Source organism: Protopterus annectens, chromosome 6.part0 (genome assembly GCF_019279795.1).
Source record: "Protopterus annectens isolate FY-2018-M chromosome 6.part0, PAN1.0, whole genome shotgun sequence".
NCBI lineage: Eukaryota > Metazoa > Chordata > Ceratodontiformes > Protopteridae > Protopterus > Protopterus annectens.
The window spans coordinates 9,426,752-9,445,538 of NC_056737.1; the positions used below are offsets into that span (position 1 = coordinate 9,426,752).

The window sequence follows — 18,787 nt, forward strand, 5'->3', positions numbered from 1 at the left end:
CAGTATGGTTAGTGCTTCATTTTCTGTTTCACATCTGTCACCATATCTGTTTGAGTAAAATAAATATTTGTGGTTTATGTTAAAGTAGCAACCAAACCCTGCTTGATTTGCACCTGCAAAATGATGAGACTTTCAGAATTAAAGTATGATGTGCTCTTTCAGAAGCTGAATGTAATGTCTCTTGTTTTTTAGTCCAAACCTAAGGTGTTTGCTTATTTATTTATTTTTTGAACCATGCACTGTGTAATTAGCCATAGCAGCTAACGGTTCTATGGTCATCAAGCAATGTTTTTTTTTTTTTTTTTAATAGTCTCTTAAAAGTCAATGGATGTGCTTTTTTCTGACAATGAGGCTGGACCTAGGTCGAGGTTGCAGCAGCGAGTTCTGCTTAAAACTCTGGTCAGGTTAGGCATATTGGAAGCTGAAGGAGTGCTTACAGAATCTATAGTGGGTTGCTGCAGTTCACAATGGCTGAAGCCGATTACCTCATCCTTGGGCAGAGGCTTGAATCAGGGTTAGTCTGGTCGGGTGAACACATCTGTATTTGTAATCTCATCTAGGGTAGGGAAAACATGCTTGTGGACAAACAAGTCATCATCTGCAATAGCATCCTTTGTCTTTTTTTTTTTTCTTTAATCTGAATTATATAATTTCTATGCACCTTTCAATTGCATTTACTTTTTTGTTTATCTAAACTTTTCTTTCTCCTTTTATTCTGCTTGTGATAGTTTCAGTATTTTGGGTTTGCCAAGAGGGCAACATGAAAGGTACATAGACTGGAGGAAGAGTTTTTTTTTTGAAATATTTCATGCTAATGACTTTTGAATGGGACTTCTGTATCATGCTGCCATCTTTGGACATGACCTGCATCCTGTAACTGCATCAGGAGTGTAAGAACAATTATGGCAAGCCTTTTCTCCTGCAAACCAAAAAATTAGTTTCAGTGGATTTTAACAAAACATAAAATGTTCTGTTTGTATATTTACTTATTTTTACTTTTCATAAGACTAATGGTTTTCTTTTTTCCTCCCCAGATGTTGCAACTGAGATTTATAAGAGGGGGCTTAAGCTTCCTGGGAGTAAAACGCATATCTGTCATTAGTGCTGCCTACCAGAGTACTCAGAGGGTAGAGTACAAACCCATCAGAAAAGTTTTGGTGGCTAATCGAGGTAATGTAATGAGTGAGATTTCACATGACTATCTTCAGGGCTACCAAATTCTTATCAAGTGGATTTTTTTAACACTTTTGAATTGTTTATTTTGAATTTCCTTGTTCTAGTCACCGAACTACAAAGCCTAACTCAAAGCTGGATTTATAGTTTGAATTTCTGGCTCTTTAAAATCATATTATGTTTAACCTGTTGAAACTAGTATTTGTACACTTTAATTCAATAATTCGTGATGAATTCAGGAAGGTTATTCTGAGGTATAATTTTAGTGTACACCTAGTGGTTGCCATTTCCGATTCAGAGACAACCCTACTACGGTACTACACCAAGATGAGGTGCAGCATTGCAGCGGCTGTGTCTGTTGTCCGCGTCGTTTGCTAATGAGGCATTCCAGTGGAGAGGCCTGTGCTAATTAGCCATGTGCTCTTCTCTAGAAATGCCTGCAGTAAAGCATTTACACAGCAATTCAGAGAACTGCTATGATGTGCAAGTTACCTTAGCCACCCATGTTAAATATGGCCAAAGGCTCATGTTCACCTGATCCTGTTTGAGGTAAGTGCTGGAGAGTTTAGTGGATATATAGTGTCTGTGTGTGTGTGGCTGTATGTGTGAATGCATGTAGAGGTATGAGTGATGTTAGGAGGAGTGTGAGCATGCATGCTTGCTGTTCTTGCCTGGCTGCCTGGGCAGTTGCATTTGAGGGTTATTTAGGGATTATATACAGTGTGTGGGCGCGCAGGCGCACATGTACTGCTTTGAGTTTGACTGGGTGAGGGGGTGGCTTTGTGTCTGTATGAATGTGTGGGTGTGGGTGGGTGGGGGGCTGTTATACCTCCACAATAAAAAGGAAATCCTGCAGTATTTGGGTGTGTGAAACACTAGACACAAGGGATAACTGTTTTTCATGCCGTAAAGGCACATGAAAAGAGAACAAATCATTTGCAGCAAGAAAGACTTGGAGTTAGCGGAACACTGGACATCATGGATATTCTTTTTATATTGTACCTTAAAGGCACTTACAAAACCTCAAACTCCATACTCTCAGCAGTCACACCCAGCTTTTATAGCACGTAGTTAAAACTCTGCACCACCACTAAACACCAGTGATGTGCCTTAGTAATTATCAAGTCTTTGAAAAAGAAACTCTGCACTTTTGACACGGAGAACAGGAAGACTAACCCTCTACACTAATTGAGGAGTTTATGTAAGAGGGTGTTTTACATAATAAGCATGAAACTCTGTCTGGCATTATTAATTGATTTGCAAGTGTCTGCAAGTTATAAGATATGGGTCACATATATAGGCTGCAGCAGGAGTGGTATGCAAAGTCAGGGACACTTGAAAGAGATGAAGGTGTGTTTGGGTCGAGAGAGATAACAGGACAAAGCTGGAAGGAACACTAGATGACACCAGGAAGAATTTTTACACTTTTACTTGGACTCTGTTTAAAAAAAAGTGTGATAAACCAACAGGTCTAGCATCATAATGAACTTTACAGTGGATAAAAAGAATTAAAAGGGCAGAGACAAAAGAAGAAAGACGCATTGCGTGTGTTTTGTCAGCTCGTGGACAGGTAAGATGTGTGTGTGTGTGTGTGTGTGTGTGTGTCGGGGGTGCCTGTGGCCAGCACTATGCATGAATAGCCACAGGAAAGTGCTGATTTTCATTTAAGGTGGTTAAGGGTGATTCAGAGACATGCAAATTAGCCAGTATTGAGATTTTTGCGTAATTGCAAGTAACATGTCTTTAAATCAGATTTTCATGCATTGTGGAAGCAATCCCTTTGTGCACCAGCTCTTGCTGCCTGGGGTGGACTTCTAGGGAAACTGTGGAATTCTTTACTTATTGTGTTCTCCATAGCCTTCTTGATATTACCTTCATCCTTCATTACAGAAGAAGTATCAATCTAGACTTGATCAAGGTTCAGATCACTATGTGGTTATACAGGAATGGAATGTATACTCATGGTAATTTTTATTTTCCAGGCTTTAAGATATTTTTTACAATTGATTGCTGCAAAAAGAAAAGAATAAGACTAGAACTCCGTAATGTTACTTTTGAAATACCATGTTTTATTTGATAACTGTAATTGCTGAATGTTATTTATTGCATTATTTTTTGTTGTGAGACTTTTCTTGTAATATGGAATAAACAATTGTTGCAAAAAAGTATATGCTGACTACATACTCTCCTTGCTGTAACCATTTTTATGTAGTTTTTGGTGAAGGGGAAATCTGTCCATGTAAAACCACTATTATGCATATATGTCTCTGCCAAACAGCACAGAAAAGCAGATTTTCAGCTCACTGTTGAAATCAGTGAGTAGCTTTAAACATTTGTGGCACTGCTTATTATATTGATCAGGGTGACTAACATTATGCTCAGGCAGCATTATTGGATTAAGGATTTCTTTGATCTGCTGGCCTCAGCTTGTGAGCCAACTTTCTGGCTGCCATTCATTTTGACCCTGGTCTACGTAACCAACTTTTGAGGCTTTAGTAAGATTGTACTTTGCCTAGGTTTATACTCTGAGCTCAGTAGGGCAGTGTCTGTTGCAGAAGGGGGCATAGGTCTTATGCTGTTTAGCAAGCCCAGTGAAAATAAAGAGCTGCATCAGTCTGTCTGTTCTCCATTGTTTTTGATGCATTGCCTCAGTAGCTGTTCTCCACTGAATTACCTGATCATAATTTGAGGGGCTCCTTTGCAATGGGTAGACAATCTGATGCTCTGTTAGCAGCTGACACACTTTACTGGTCTTGAATTTCATTGTAGCCACACTCATGTAGTCCTGCATCTGATATAATGGGATATGATGGCCTTTTCTGTCTCTTTCTGACCATTCTTACAATTGACGCATCTTCCCAGCATGCCACCGAATCTACATTTGATGTATAAAGTGAATTGTAGACTTAATATTCCTGTGGTTACCAGTTCATCAAGCAAGGATACAAGAGTTGCTACCTCTGCATAAACCTCTACATGATATCAGAGGAATTCCCACAAAGGGTACTGTTTTATTTAGGACACCCGAAGTTGCCACCTGAAGACGCTTAACATTTAAATTGCTTCATGCAGGCCATCTGTGACAGAGGGTGACCAGCACAGGACCACACCAGTGCTTCAAAAGAACAAGGTGAGGTTGGTGCAAGTTTGTGGAGGTCAGAATCTGTCTTCTCCTAGGTCCAGCATATCTACACCAGTCTCTAAGTAATTGCAAGCATTTAACCTCAACAAGTGGTTCAAGGGTGACATTTGATTTTTAGTCTTTTTGTGATCTTGATTGAAGATGAGTTTTTCCTCATAATGTCTCATGGAAGTAAAATCTGCACGGTGCATGTATCACTCCCTCCCTCAAGCTAAAGTAAATACTTTCCATATGCTCATGACAGTGGGTATTTGAGCACTGGGACACATTTTTGAGGTTGATCTACATATTTGGGGAGGGACACATCATTCAGTTTGGTAAAGGTTCAGAGGGCCTTCAGTGCCTCACTCTCACAGTAGTGTTAGACTCGTCGTATATTTTCATCACGTGTAGGGAGATAGAGTATTATATTTTGATGCCTCTTTTGGGCGCAAAGGAGGCTTAGACAGTGGCATTACTGTAGACATGCACCTCCACTTTGCTCACTAATATGCAGTTGTCTGTCCCAGTCGTGTAACCAACAGCACAACCCCCCCCCCCCGTATGTGTGCATGAGTACAGGTCTACCGCTTTTAGCAGTGTACATGTCACCTGTGTGTATATTGTATGTTTCCAGAGGGACACTGCATCCCTCTGTAAGAATAGATAGGTGTCTTAAGTCTTCCTTCTACTGGAACTAGACCTTAAGGTCTTGAGAGATATTTTGACAGCCTGGAAGCATTCGGGTACTTAGCTCCCCCCCCCCCCCTTAAAATGGTGTACAGCATTAATGTATGTCTTCACCTAGAGTGATCTAGCCTTCTGCAAAGGCATACTAGAAACACTTTCTGTACAATTTGCTCAGCATATCAAAGGGCAGGACTGACGTCAAGATGTCCTCATACAAGAGCTCAGCGCCCTGGACATTTTTGGAAAAAGTTTGTTCTGTCACTTTGAACTGATGCTTCACCTGTTTCCATCTTTCTTGATTCCAGAATTCTTTTGTAAAACATGACTTGGCCATATATCTGCATTTCCATATTCAGAAAAAGTAGGATCTTTAGAGAAGGCTCATTTGTTCCAGCAGTGATATTTAAAGGATAGCAGAACACAACATCTGCAGTGATTTTCACCATATTTTTATTTTCTGTATTGCTAATATCCCTGCATTGGGTTACTATTATTTTATAACTTCTTATATCCCAAAATGACCTGGTTGTGGGGCTGATGCTCTTATTTTGCTTTGCATTCAAACATTCCACCTCCTTGATGATGTCCTTCAAGGATGCATCTGCAGTCATCACATATGGGTTGTCATGCCGTAAGCCCTTCGGTCGGCCGGATTCCAAAGTCTGGGTCCGGTGTCGGCTGATGTCGCCCTTTCCCCGACGTCAGAGCACCTGGGGTATAAAAGCGTCAGCCGACGCCATCTTCCTCGGTCTTTCTTGCCGCGTGGTGCCCGAAGCAGAAGCAGTTCGCAAGTGCCGGTCGGCCAGCTCCTGTAATTCAGCTAAACCGAAGACTTCAAAAGCTAAGTACCCCGTTGGGGACTCTTTCTTGCCTCAGCCGATGTCAGATAAAATTAATAATTGCTTAACTTGTGGGGAAACAAATACCTCATAAGGATTTCCACTCTTACTGCCTCCCCTGCCTAGGCCCAGACCACGACGTCTCGGCCTGTTCAGCCTGTGCTTCCTTCAACCGATGCACTCTTAGACGTCGGGCGGAGTTTGCAGAGGAATTTTTTGGGGCTAGTTTTGCTTACAATATGCTGTCGGAGACTCCGCCTTCACATTTAACAAAGAAACGGAAGGACAAGGACCGACACACGTGGGCCGCGGTTTCGGCTGAAACCACGGCCAGGCCTACCGCAAGTGTCTCGGTCTCGGCTGAAACCGAGTCCTTGGTACTTCCGACCACCGAAACTGTACAACCGACAACCTCGGCCCCGGAGGCCCCTACTGTATCGGTTATTGAATCTCCATTAGAAACTGATGTCCTGGAACCTTCCGACACCATTCCTCTAGGCAAAACTACACCAGCACGTGGTGCAGCCAGGCCTCCTGCATCCATGTCCATAAAGGCATTCTCTAGGGCTAAAGCTGCTAAACTCTCAAAATCTTTGCCTCCCAGGGTTATCCCTCAGGGACCCAGTACAGGTTCTCCGATCCTTAGTCTAGCAGAGGACCTTATTTCATTAATTAGGGGCTCACAGCCTCATCCGGACAGGGGCTCTCAACCTCCTACAGAAAAAAGGCCCAGGGTTGAGCCCTCTGATCCCCACTCCTCAGATGAGGCCTCTGATGGCTCTACTCTCTTGGACTACCAGGAGGAGGCCTTTTCGGCCTACGAGGATTCTGATGCAGAGGAATCTATCCCTTCGGCCTCCCCTCCTGAAGAGCTGTCCTTTGGGGAAACCCTGCACACAATGAGAGAGCATTTCCAATGGCAGGGCTAGGAATTCTCTGATTCCAGGAAGAGATTAAGGACCTTCTTGCATTTGCCTCAGCATAGACCTTTGGCTATCCCCCCTGTTTTGAATGTCATTGATGATGTGTACTCTGAGTCTAGCACAACCCCTGACACTCTCCCTCCGGCTCCTGCCAAACCCGATAGGTACTACAGGGTCCTGGAATCACATCTTTTCCTTTACAAAGCCCACTCTGCTGATCCAGAAACTATTTCCCAGGGCCCTAAAGGGGTTGCAGCTGCCACTACAAAAAATCCACTCCCCTCTGAAAGGGAGTCCAGGGCTTTAGAGCGATGGGGTAAAAAAGTGTATACTTCTGCTACCCTTTCTATGAGGGCTTTAAATTGCCAATTTCATATGATTCAGTACCAAGAGTATTTGTTAGATGAATTGCATAAAAAACTGTCTTCACCTGAACCCCTAGATCGCAAATCACTTCAGGATCTGGTACATAACTCTCAACAGGTTAGCAACCATTTCTTGCAGTGTGGTTATGATGCATTGGAAGCTTCATGTAGGCCAGCTATGACAGGGGCAGTCATACGTAGGCATGCTTGGCTGAAGGAACAATCTCTGCCAGACCATGTTAAAGCAAAGCTTCTGGATGCTCCACTGGAAAAGCAAAAGTTATTTGGCTCCACTGCTCAGGAGGTCTTAAAGAAATTTGAAGAAAAGGCAAAATCTGTACAAACAGTCAAAGATTTTCTGCAAGTCCAACCACCAAGATTCAGCAGAAATTGGCCTTCCAAGAATTGGTCCTTTCCAGACACAGAGAGATTTCAGAGAGGCAGGAACAGGCGTGCCAGAGGTAGAGGGCAAGCTAGAGGCTCCTACAGAGGACGTCAATGGCAGCCTCCCAACCAGAGAGATAGTGCAGGGCCTACAACTGCTGCACAAGGACAGACTCAATGACTTTACTTTGACACCGCCAACCAGGGCTCAATTGGAAGCACCTTTGGGCGGAAAGCTTTCCTTATTCTCAGAAAATTGGCACAGTATTACAAGGGACAAATGGACACTACAAATAATAGACAAAGGATACAGGTTCCATTTCCACACATTACCAAAAAGAAAAGGCATGCCAGACCTGCCACCAAATCAAAGGGCAGAGGCTTTGAAACAGATATCCAACTTAATGCAAATGAAAGCTATAGAAAAGGTTCCTCTCTCAGAACAAGGCCAAGGATTTTATTCCAGACTATTCCTTGTTCCGAGAAAAGAAAAGCAATGGAGGCCTATTCTCGACTTGTCCGCACTGAATACTTTTCTCATTGTGCCAAAATTCAAAATGCTGACTCTACAGCAACTCCTTCCCATGCTGGGCAAGGGGTCTTGGCTGGTAACTCTGGACCTCAAGGAGGCATACCTGCATGTCCCTATCAGACAAAGTTGCAGAAGACACCTCAGATTTCTTGCAGGTTCAGAGCATTATCAATTCTCAGCATTGCCCTTTGGCTTATCTACTGCGCCCAGAGTATTCACGAAATGCCTGGCATCAGTAATTGCACACTGCAGACTTCAGGGGATGCAAATATACCCATATCTGGACGACTGCCTTATACAAGCGGGCAGCCAAACTTTGGTAAAACACTTGAATTATGCCATTCACCTACTTCAGGCCTTGGGATATACAGTCAACATTCGCAAGTCAAGACTTGTTCCATCCCAAAGAATAACTTTTCTGTGTGCGAATCTAGACACAACCACCCAAATGGCTTTCCTCACAGAAGAAAAACAAAGTCAACTACCGGATTACTTCAAAAATCTGTCAAGACAAACTCAGCTGACTACAAGGAAAATCCTGCAGGCCCTGGGTTACATGGCTTCTTGCATTCTTCTGATTCCACAAGCAAGGCTACATATGAGGAAACTACAATGGTATCTAAGGAGTTTATGGACTCAGCACAGTCACAGCTTGGAAACTTTGATGCCACTCATCCCATGCCTTCAAAGGGAATTTCTGTGGTGTTCTCAAGCAAGCCAGTCAAACAGGGGTCTGCCCTTCAGCAGATCAATAGCCAGCCAAACCATTACAATGGACGCTTCAGACCACGGATGGGGAGCGTACATGGAGGGAAGGTGCATTCAAGGACTATGGTCACAAAAAGAGCTACGCATGCACATAAACCAAAAGGAAATGCGGGCAGTGATACATGCAATCGAGGCCTTCAAGCTATTTCTACATCAAGGCCATCTGCTAATAAGGACAGACAACACCACAGTTATGTGGTACATAAACAATAAAGGAGGCACCCATTCCTACCGTCTTTGCAGACTGGCAATGAATCTATGGGAACTTTCCTTGACACTCAATATAGAGCTGCAATCCCAGTTTGTGCCAGGAAAGGACAATATACTGGCGGACAGCTTAAGCAGGAACATCATGGATGCACACGAATGGATGCTGCACCCAGACATCTTCCTTCAGATAACACAATCATGGGGAAGGCCGGACATAGACCTCTTTGCCTCCCCACACAATCATCAGCTGAAGAAATTCTGCTCAAGGACATAACCACCCACAAGCATGGAAAGTGGACGCCCTCTCTTTCAGCTGGAGAGCTTTAACAGTGTATGCATTCCCACCTCTTCCATTAATGACCATGGTCTTACTGAAGATCAGGGCAGAGCAGCCAAGAGTGATTCTGATAGCTCCGGACTGGCCAAGACAGCACTGGTACCCATTGCTAAAGAGCATGTCACGCACGAAACCATGGCCTCTTCCACAATGGCCACTTCTCCTGACACAGCACGATTACAAAACTCTGCATTCCAACCTGAAAACATTGCAACTAACAGCCTGGAAAATACCTTGATTCATCCCCAGGATAAGCTATCCAAGAGAGTGAAGGATATCATCATGGAAGCTCGCAGGCCTTCCACAAGAAAGGCATACACAGCAAAATGGAAAAGATTTCACACTTGGAGCACCACAAAGGGCCTAGATGCGAAAGTTATGAACATGGCACATATCCTGGAATATTTGGCAGAAGTGCTCCACAATGGCCTGTCTTACTCTTCCATTAAAATTCATGCTTCAGCAATTTCAGCAGAGTACAATACTGAGCCACCTGTCTTCTCTCATCCTCTCCTAAGACAGTTTCTAAGAGGAATTAAAAACATCAATCCTCCAAGGAAACCACCAGTGCCTACTTGGGACATTAACTTTGTGTTGGAAAAACTAACACTGCCTCCCTTTGAACCAGCAGCATCTGCAGAACTACAGTTCCTGTCTTGGAAGACTGCCTTCCTTCTGGCCATAACCTCAGCAAGAAGAGTATCTGAGTTAGAGGCCCTCATGGCAGTACAGCCATTTCTTATCTTTCATCAAGACAGAGTCTCATTGAGAACCAATCCTTCATTTATGCCAAAGGTGGTATCCAGGGTCTCATTAAACCAAGCTATTCACCTGCCTACCTTCTTTCCAAATCCACAAAACAAAGGGGAAAAGCTTCTGCACACCCTGGACATACACAGACAGTTGCGCTACTACTTGGACAGAACTAAAAGTTACAGAAAAACTGGCCAGTTGTTGATAGCATATGCTGCTGGTGCACAAGGGAAAGCAATTTCAAAACAGACAATTTCAAAATGGATAGGGAATTGCATTCGTTTTTGTTACTCCTTTCATGGAAAAACTGTGCCAGCTAACATTAGACCTCATTCGACCAGAGCCACAGCCACCTCCACAGCCTTCTTAAGAGGGGTGGCTACCAAGGACATTTTAGAAGCTGCTACATGGAGCTCCGTGCATACATTTTCCAAGCATTACAACTTACCCTTATATTCCAGATCCAGAGCAGGCTTTGCTATGGCAGTCCTGCAGGGCATTTTAGCTACACCATCCTTTACATAGATCCTCCACCCCCAGATTGGCTATGGTATTCTACCCATATTTGATGACTGCAGATACATCCTTGAAGGACATAGTACAGTTTTGTACCTACCATAAATGTAGATGTCCGATAGGTATGCATCTGCAGTCAGGTTTACCCTCCCTCCTTCCCCTCTGTGGTATTTCTTGGGTACATTTCCCTCTCATAGCTAGCTGGGGTTGTCTATTATGGTGTATTTGTTTATATATATATATATATATATATATATATATGTGTGTGTGTATATTTCTGTGCATGTTTGGAATCTATTGCATTTCTCCAAATTTAGCCTTCCTTAGAGGGCACCTGGCATCTGGGGCAAGAAAAACTGAGGAAGATGGCGTCGGCTGACGCTTTTATACCCCAGGCGCTCTGACGTCGGGGAAAGGGCGACATCAGCCGCCGCCGGACCCAGACTTTGGAATCCGGCCGACCGAAGGGCTGCCTGAGGCAGGACAACCCATATGTGATGACTGCAGATGCATACCTATCGAACTTCTACATTTATGGTAGGTACAAAATTGTACTTTCAAGAGGCCTTGCAATGAAAAGATCAGTTACTTTTCTTTTGCATCCTTTCTTTTTATTAGTCACCATTTTGACAGCTTTTTAAAGAAAATATTTGAGTGCTGTGCTTGAAAAAGCATGAGTTGTTTTTTTAGACTTAAGAACTGTAGTTCCAATTCAGTTTCTTGCAAAAGTGTAGGAAATTTTATTTTTAATAGATGTTCCTAGGCTTGAGCTGTAACACATTTTATTGCCACTTTAACTTATGTCTTTATGTAACCATTTCTCCTCCTACTCATTGAGTTGACTCAACCAAGCACTGTGTGTAATGCAAAAATGCTGTGACAAATGCAACCAGAAACTTAGTTTTGGTCTGGTGAAGAAGGCAGCTGCCCCAGGTGCAAGGTGTCAGGGGATGTAATCAGTAGAACCATGTATGTTCATCGTGTTACACTGCTGCAGTCATCACACTTGGGTTATCTTGCCGTCAGGCGGTCCCGCAGTCGGCCAGAGTTCCAAAGCCTTGGTCCGGCGTCAGTTGCTGTCGCTTCTTCCCTGACATCAGTGCGCCAGGGGTATATAATAAGCATCCAACGCCATTTTCTTCAGTCTTTCTTGCTGCGCGGTGCCCGAAGCAGAAGCAGTTCGCAAGTGCCGGTCGGCCAACTCCTGAGATTTTCGAAGTCGAATTTCAGATCCGAAGTCTTCAATAAAGCTAAGTACCCCGTTGGGGAAACCTTTCTTGCCTCAGACCGATGTCAGAAAAAGTTAATAATTGTATTTCTTGTGGGAAACAAATACCTCATAAGGACTTCCACTCTTACTGTATTCCATGCCTAGGCCCAGATCACCATGTCACTAGCTGTCGGTTTTGTGCTAGATTTAACAAACTTACTATAAAAAGACGTTTTGATTTTGCTTTACACTACTTTGGCCGAAGGTTCAATTATACCATGCCGTCGGATCAGCCGACTACCTCAATACCGAAAAAACGCAAAGACAAGGATAAAGACAGGCATCCGAGGTCCAAAACCGATGACGAAACATCTTCTAGGCCAGTTGCCGGTTCACCGGTTCTCAGTGAGGCGCTTTCGCAGCCCCTGACACCCACTACCTCAGAGCCACAAGCCGCTTCCGACTCCCACGTGGAGACATCTAGGTCTCTGGAAACTCAAGGTATTGGGCCTGCGGAAACTAATCCCTCATTTGGGCCTGCGGAAACTAATCCCTCAGATGGGTCCAGAGCCGCTGAGCAGGCATTGGCTTCTGAGAGTGTTTTCAGACCTTCACAACTTACCATTAAAACAACAGCCAAGACAAAGGTACCATTAAAGACAAACAAGTACAGCATTCTCCTGGACAGTCCTCCATGCCTAAGAAACAGATGCTTAAAATGGCCGAAGACCTCATTACTCTAATCAGGGGTTCCCATCCCCCTCCTGAGAAAAGGCCTAGGCAGGATACAGACTATGACTCCTCTGATCAGGTTTCCATTTCCTCTGATTCCTCTTCAGACCAGGGATAATCTCTACCCCCGTATGAGGACTCTGATGCTGAAGAATCTATCCCTTCAGCCTCTCCTCCTGAGGATTATTCTTTTGGGGAAACTTACATACCATGAGGGAGCATTTCCATTGGGAAAGTCAGGATTACTCAGAATCCAAGAAAAGGCTCAGGGATTTCCTCTTATTGCCTCAGCACAGGCCCCTGGCTATTCCGCCTATGCTAGATATTGTGGATGATGTGTTCTCTGAATCCAGCTTATCCCTGACTCTTTGCCCCTGCTCCAGCCAAGCCAGATAGGTATTATAGAGTCCCTGACTCTCACAAGTTTCTTTACAAAAGCCCTTCTGCTGATCCAGAAACTATTTCCAAGGGTCCAAAAGGGGTTAAGGCTTCCATTGCAAAAAATTCAGTACCCTCTGGCAGAGATTCCAGAGCTTTGCATAGATGAGGGAAGAAGGTATACACATCTGCAACTTAGCAGTAAGAGCTTTAAATTGCCAGTTTCACATGCTTAAGTACCAACAATATTTAATGGCTCAGTTAAAACAGAAAATGCTTGCAAGCTCAGAAGCTCCTGATTGTAAAGAAATGCAGGATTTATTGCATGCAGTTGAACAGGTGGAAAAACATACTCTGCAATGTGGTTTTGATTCTTTAGAGGCCTCTTGTAGAGCCGCAGTTACAGGTTCTGTTATTCGAAGACATGCTTGGTTAAAAGAACAGAGTTTAGCTGATCACGTTAAGGCAAAATTATTGGATGCTCCTTTACAGCGTGATACATTATTTGATGTTAAGAAAGAAGAGGTGTTAAAGAAAATGGAGGATAAAGCTAAATCTATGCAAACAGTCAAGGATTTCTTACAGGTACAGCCACCTCGGTTTAGCAGAAATTGGCCAACAAAGAATTGGTCCTTTCCAGTGTCAGACAGGCCACAGAGAGGCAGATACAGACGCCCAAGTGGAGACATCTAGGTCTCTGGAAACTCAAGGTATTGGGCCTGTGGAAACTAATCCCTCAGATGGGTCCGGAGCCGCAAGGCTCAAACAGACAACGACAGTGGGACACCTCAACCCCAAAAGGAGGTGAGGACAAGTCTCAACCTTACAGGAAACAGTCACAATGACTTTCCTCTTCGTATGCCAAGAATGTCCCTTTTGGGAGCCACCTTAGGGGGAAAACTAGCACTTTTTTCTCAAAACTGGCAAACGATCTCCCAAGAGAAATGGTTTCTGAATATTGTGTCTCAAGGTTACAGATTCCACTTTCATACTTTACCAAAGCTAAAAGGAATGCCAGACCTGCCACAAAATCAATGGGCAGAGGCACAAAAACAAATTTCAGCCCTTGTGGACATGAGAGCTATTCAAAAAGTACCACAACAGGACCAAGGACAAGGATTTTACTCAAGACTCTTCCTGGTCCCCAGAAAGGACAAAGCCTGGAGGCCCTTACTAGACCTTTCAGTTCTAAATACTTACCTGGATATTCCAAAATTCAAAATGTTGACATCACAACAGCTTCTACCCATGCTGGGCAAGAAGGCTTGGCTTGTTACTCTGTACCCCAGAGGCATACCTGCATGTCCCTATCAGACAAAATTGCAGAAGATGCCTCAGATTCAAAGCTGGTATATTGCACTACCAATTCTCTGCACTGCCCTTTGGCTTATCTACTGCGCCTAGGGTCTTGCCTGACACCAGTAATTGCATTTTGCAGACAAAAAGGAATTCAAATATATCCATACCTGGACGACTGCCTCATTCAAGTAAGACAAAGGACATTCTTCTACAGCATCTGGCGTTTGTGAAAAAGTTGCTAATTTCTCTAGGGTACACAGTAAACGAAAAGAAGTCAAAACTAGTGCCCTCACAACAGATTATATTCCTGGGTGGCAGCTTAAATACAACGGCCCAGATGGCTTGCCTCACGCCAGACAAACAAGTTCAACTAACTCAATATTTTCAATTACTGGCAAAAAAGTCCCATGTCCCTGCAAGAAAAATTCTGCAGGCCCTGGGATTCATGGCTTCCTGTATACTACTAATACCATACGCTAGACTGCATATGAGGAAATTACAATGGTACCTAAAAAGTGTTTGGACTCAACACTATCACAGTTTAGAAGCAGTAATACCAATGATTCCCTGCCTACAACAGGAGTTTCGATGGTGGGCACAGGCATGTCACCTAAACAAGGGTCAGCCTTTTACCCAACCCACAGCCAGGCAAACTCTAACAAAAGATGCTTCGGATTACGCCTGGGAGCACACATGGCAGGAAAATGCATTCAGGGCAAGTGGACCACAGACCAAATGCATCTTCACATCAATCAAAAAGAGATGTTGGTTGTTCAAAATGCCCTAACATCTTTCAAGGACCTTCTACATCCAGGACAACTATTACTAAAGACAGACAACATCACAGTAATGTGGTACATAAACAAGCAAGGGGGCACTCATTCTTATCCTCTATGCAGGCAAGCCATGACCTTGTGGAACACAGCTCTAACGTACCAAGTTCACCTGCAAGCACAATTCCTGCCAGGAAAGAAAAATACTTTGGCAGATGACCTAAGCAGAAATATCATGGACCCTCACGAATGGAAATTGAATCCACAAATCTTCAGCATGATAATGCAAAAATGGGGATGCCCAGACATAGATCTTTTTGCCTTCCCACTGAATTGCCAACTACAAAAAAGCCAGACAAGAAAAACCACAGATGATCCTGATTGCTCCAGACTGGCCACGCCAGCACTGGTACCCTGTCTTAAGGAACTTGGCTCAGGGCCCACCATGGATTTTGACCCAAATTCCACACCTTCTGACTCAACAAAACAATCAGATCCTGCACGGTCAGCTCAAAACCCTAAATCTGGCCGCATGGCAGATACTTCAGTCAAACAGGCAACACCTCTCTCTAAAGCTTTGGAGGCCAGGAGGCCTAGCACCAGGAAAGCTTACTCAGAAAAATGGAAGAGATTCTGTTCCTGGAACCAGGCTCAAAGCCTTGACCCTCTTGTTCCAAACATTCCTCAGATTTTACAATACTTAACTGAGATGCTGGACAGAGGCCTATCCTTTCCATCAATTAAGATCCACACCTCTGCCATTTTGGCACATTACAACACGGATCCTCCTTTATTCTCTTATCCCTTGCTAAAGCAGTGCCTCAGAGGGGCTAAAAACATAAGACCACCCAGGAGCACACCAACTTGGGACCTCAATTTCGTTTTGGAAAAACTGACCCTACCACCTTTTGAGCCAGCCAATACAGCCGAGCTAAAATTTTTATCATGAAAAACACCTCTGCTCCTGGCAGTAACTTCAGCACGAAGAGTCTCAGAGCTACAGGCATCAATGGTAGTGGAACCTTTTAGAATGTTTCATCAGGACAAGGTATCTTTAAGGACAAACCCTACCTTTATGCCAAAGGTGGTATCTAGTGTGGCTCTTAACCAAACCATCCATTTGCCAACTTTTTATCCAAACCCCCAGAATAAAGGGGAGAAACTTCTGCATTCTTTGGACATACACAGGCAGCTATGCTTCTACTGGGACAAAACAAAAGCTTTCAGGAAAACTGAACAACTGTTTGTAGCATATGATGCAGGATCACAGGGCAAGGCTATCTCAAAGCAGACTATATCCAAATGGATAGGACACTGTATTCGGTACCGCTACACACAGCATGGAAAATCAGTCCCTAATAACATTAGGCCACATTCCACCAGGGCAACAGCCACTTCACCAACCTTTCTCAGAGGAGTACCTACCAAGGAAATTTTGGAGGCTGCAACTTTGAGTTCAGTGCACACCTTTACCAAGCATTACCACCTGCCTCTTTACTCCAAATCCAGAGCAGGATTTGCCACTGCAGTTCTGGAGGGCCTCATAGCCAATCCTAACCCTTTATAGACCAGCCACCCAACCTTAGCTTTGGAATTCTACCCAAGTGTGATGACTGCAGCAGTGTAACACAGTGAACATAGTACAGTTTTGTACCTACCATAAATGTAGATGTTCGAGTGTTCACACTGCTGCAGTCCAGGTTACCCTCCCTCCATCCCCTCTGAACTAACTGGACTTATCTATACCTTTCTATCCTATACAACCTTTGGGGTGTATTTGCTGGTAACTGAAGGTATTGTATTTATTTTTTATGTATATTTTTGATTAGCAATATGTATTGCCTACCTACTTGGGGGCACCTGACATCTGGGCCAAGAAAAACTGAAGAAAATGGTGTTGGATGCTTATTATATACCCCTGGTGCACTGACATCAGGGAAGAAGCGACAGCAACTGACGCCGGACCAAGACTTTGGAACTCTGGCCGACTGCGAGGACCGCCTGATGGCAGGATAACCCAAGTGTGATGACTGCAGCAGTGTGAACACTCGAACATCTACATTTATGGTAGGTACATTTTTTTTCCTCTCCATTTAATGCTGATCTTGTAAACACAAAGGTAGGAGTAGAGAAGGAAGGCTTTACGTTCTGGCACTGTTCCTTAGTAGGGAAGGAACACCAGATTGGAGGACATACGATTTTTGTCCCCTCTGTTGTAGAGTAAAAAGGTGTTATGAGCCTGGTGTTCCTCCTTAAGAGATAAGGAAGGAGCTTCAGATCATCGAACAGATCTTTTCACAGAACTTGAAATGGTAAGGCAGTATGACCTGGTCCCTAGCACTGAGGGGCACCAGAACCAAATGAATCAGCTGTGGCTCTGAATACAACAAGAAAATAATATGCAGTTTTACAGAAATTGTGGTGTGGAAAGACTGCAGAATCGAATGTCTTTTGGCTTTTCCTGGTTAAGGGTCGCCACAGTGGAACTCTGGTACGCTAATGATTGGCAGTGGATTTTTTTACAGTGCCGGGTTGCCAGCCCGAAGCAGAAAATCAGGACAATAACATGAAAGCATGTTTCAAGCTTGAAACACTTCAGTCGCGTTTAGGCTTATTGCTCTTAGCTATTCTGTTTATATGGCATGTTGTGCTGGTTATCTGTGACTGATAAGGCACATTTAAATATGTTATGTAATACTTTTGTTGGCTGAGTAGCTAGAATCTGCTACCCAATTACTGTGTTTTCCAGTGGTGTTGCATGCTTTTGATGTATCTACCTCTGTTTCTTAGGAGGAAAGGAGCACCAGATTGCAGAACATACCTTTTTTAATAAGTAATGAGACAGGAAAGAAAATGTAAGAGTTCACAAAAAAAAAAATGTTTGGGCATAAAACAAATGAAATCAGTATGAATGGTATGTACTCTTGTTTGCAACACATTTGGTGTTTGATTAAAGGAAAGATACATTTGACAATTAGATGGAGTTATCCTTTAATGTAGCTTGATGCACCTTTTACGTCACCATTGCTTTGATGGAGGTTGCATCTGAAAGTGCTTGCATTTGCAGGATTTCATAGTTATTACTGTCTTCCTTAGATAAAGATCTCCACAAGTACATCGTAGGCAATACTTTCAGGAGAAGAGGTGATCTTTGGATAACCCTCAAAAGATGTGCTTGAGGACCTCCAAAAGAAGTGGGAGCTTTGTTGAAAGTAGGAGGCATTTACAGCCTTCCATCTGCCATTTTTGTTTCTCCTGCTGCCCATCTAAGGTGCCATAAAGAAAAGACCCCAGTATTGTTTAAGTTCATGTGGTGTTGCTCCCTACGGGACCTCCAGGGAAGTCATCTGAGGGGGTTAGTTCCTGGAAAACCCAACTGGCATTAGCGACTGTTGCACAAGTCCACCTGTGGGAGGCCTGATATTTGTTTCCCACAGCCTGAGAGAGGAGCCACACAGCAGGGGGGGGGGGGTCTGGATAAAAAAAAAAAAAAAGTGTGTGCTGCTGTTTGGTATACCACTGGCAAAATCTTCTTTGGTAGACTGATTTGTCTCAAAGGAGTTGCTGGCACATTTGCTTGTAGTCACCTTTTTAGAAATAAGTTGTTATAGACCAGACAGGCCCAAGTTTTAGAGAAGTACAGGAGCACTGATCTGGGTTTCAGAGACTTCAACCAGCATACCCCTGTGTATTACGTTTTGCACAGTTGCCCCACAGTTTCTAATACTGCAGCTAACTTGGGACTTATGGATGGTATCTTTGAATATGATGGATGCTTATTGGT

The 18,787-nt window shown here is 43.6% G+C and overlaps 1 protein-coding gene across 4 annotated transcripts in view; it reads left to right on the forward strand.

The window, feature by feature from the left end:
- The window catches only part of PC (pyruvate carboxylase), a 2,844,646-nt gene that overhangs the window by 268,247 nt on the left and 2,557,612 nt on the right, over positions 1 to 18,787 (forward strand). For all 4 annotated transcript variants that reach the window (XM_044073797.1, XM_044073795.1, XM_044073794.1 and 1 more), the window contains exon 2: positions 1,035 to 1,170. In XM_044073797.1, the coding sequence (XP_043929732.1) occupies positions 1,035 to 1,170 (136 nt within the window). The remainder of the gene's footprint in view (positions 1 to 1,034; positions 1,171 to 18,787) is intronic.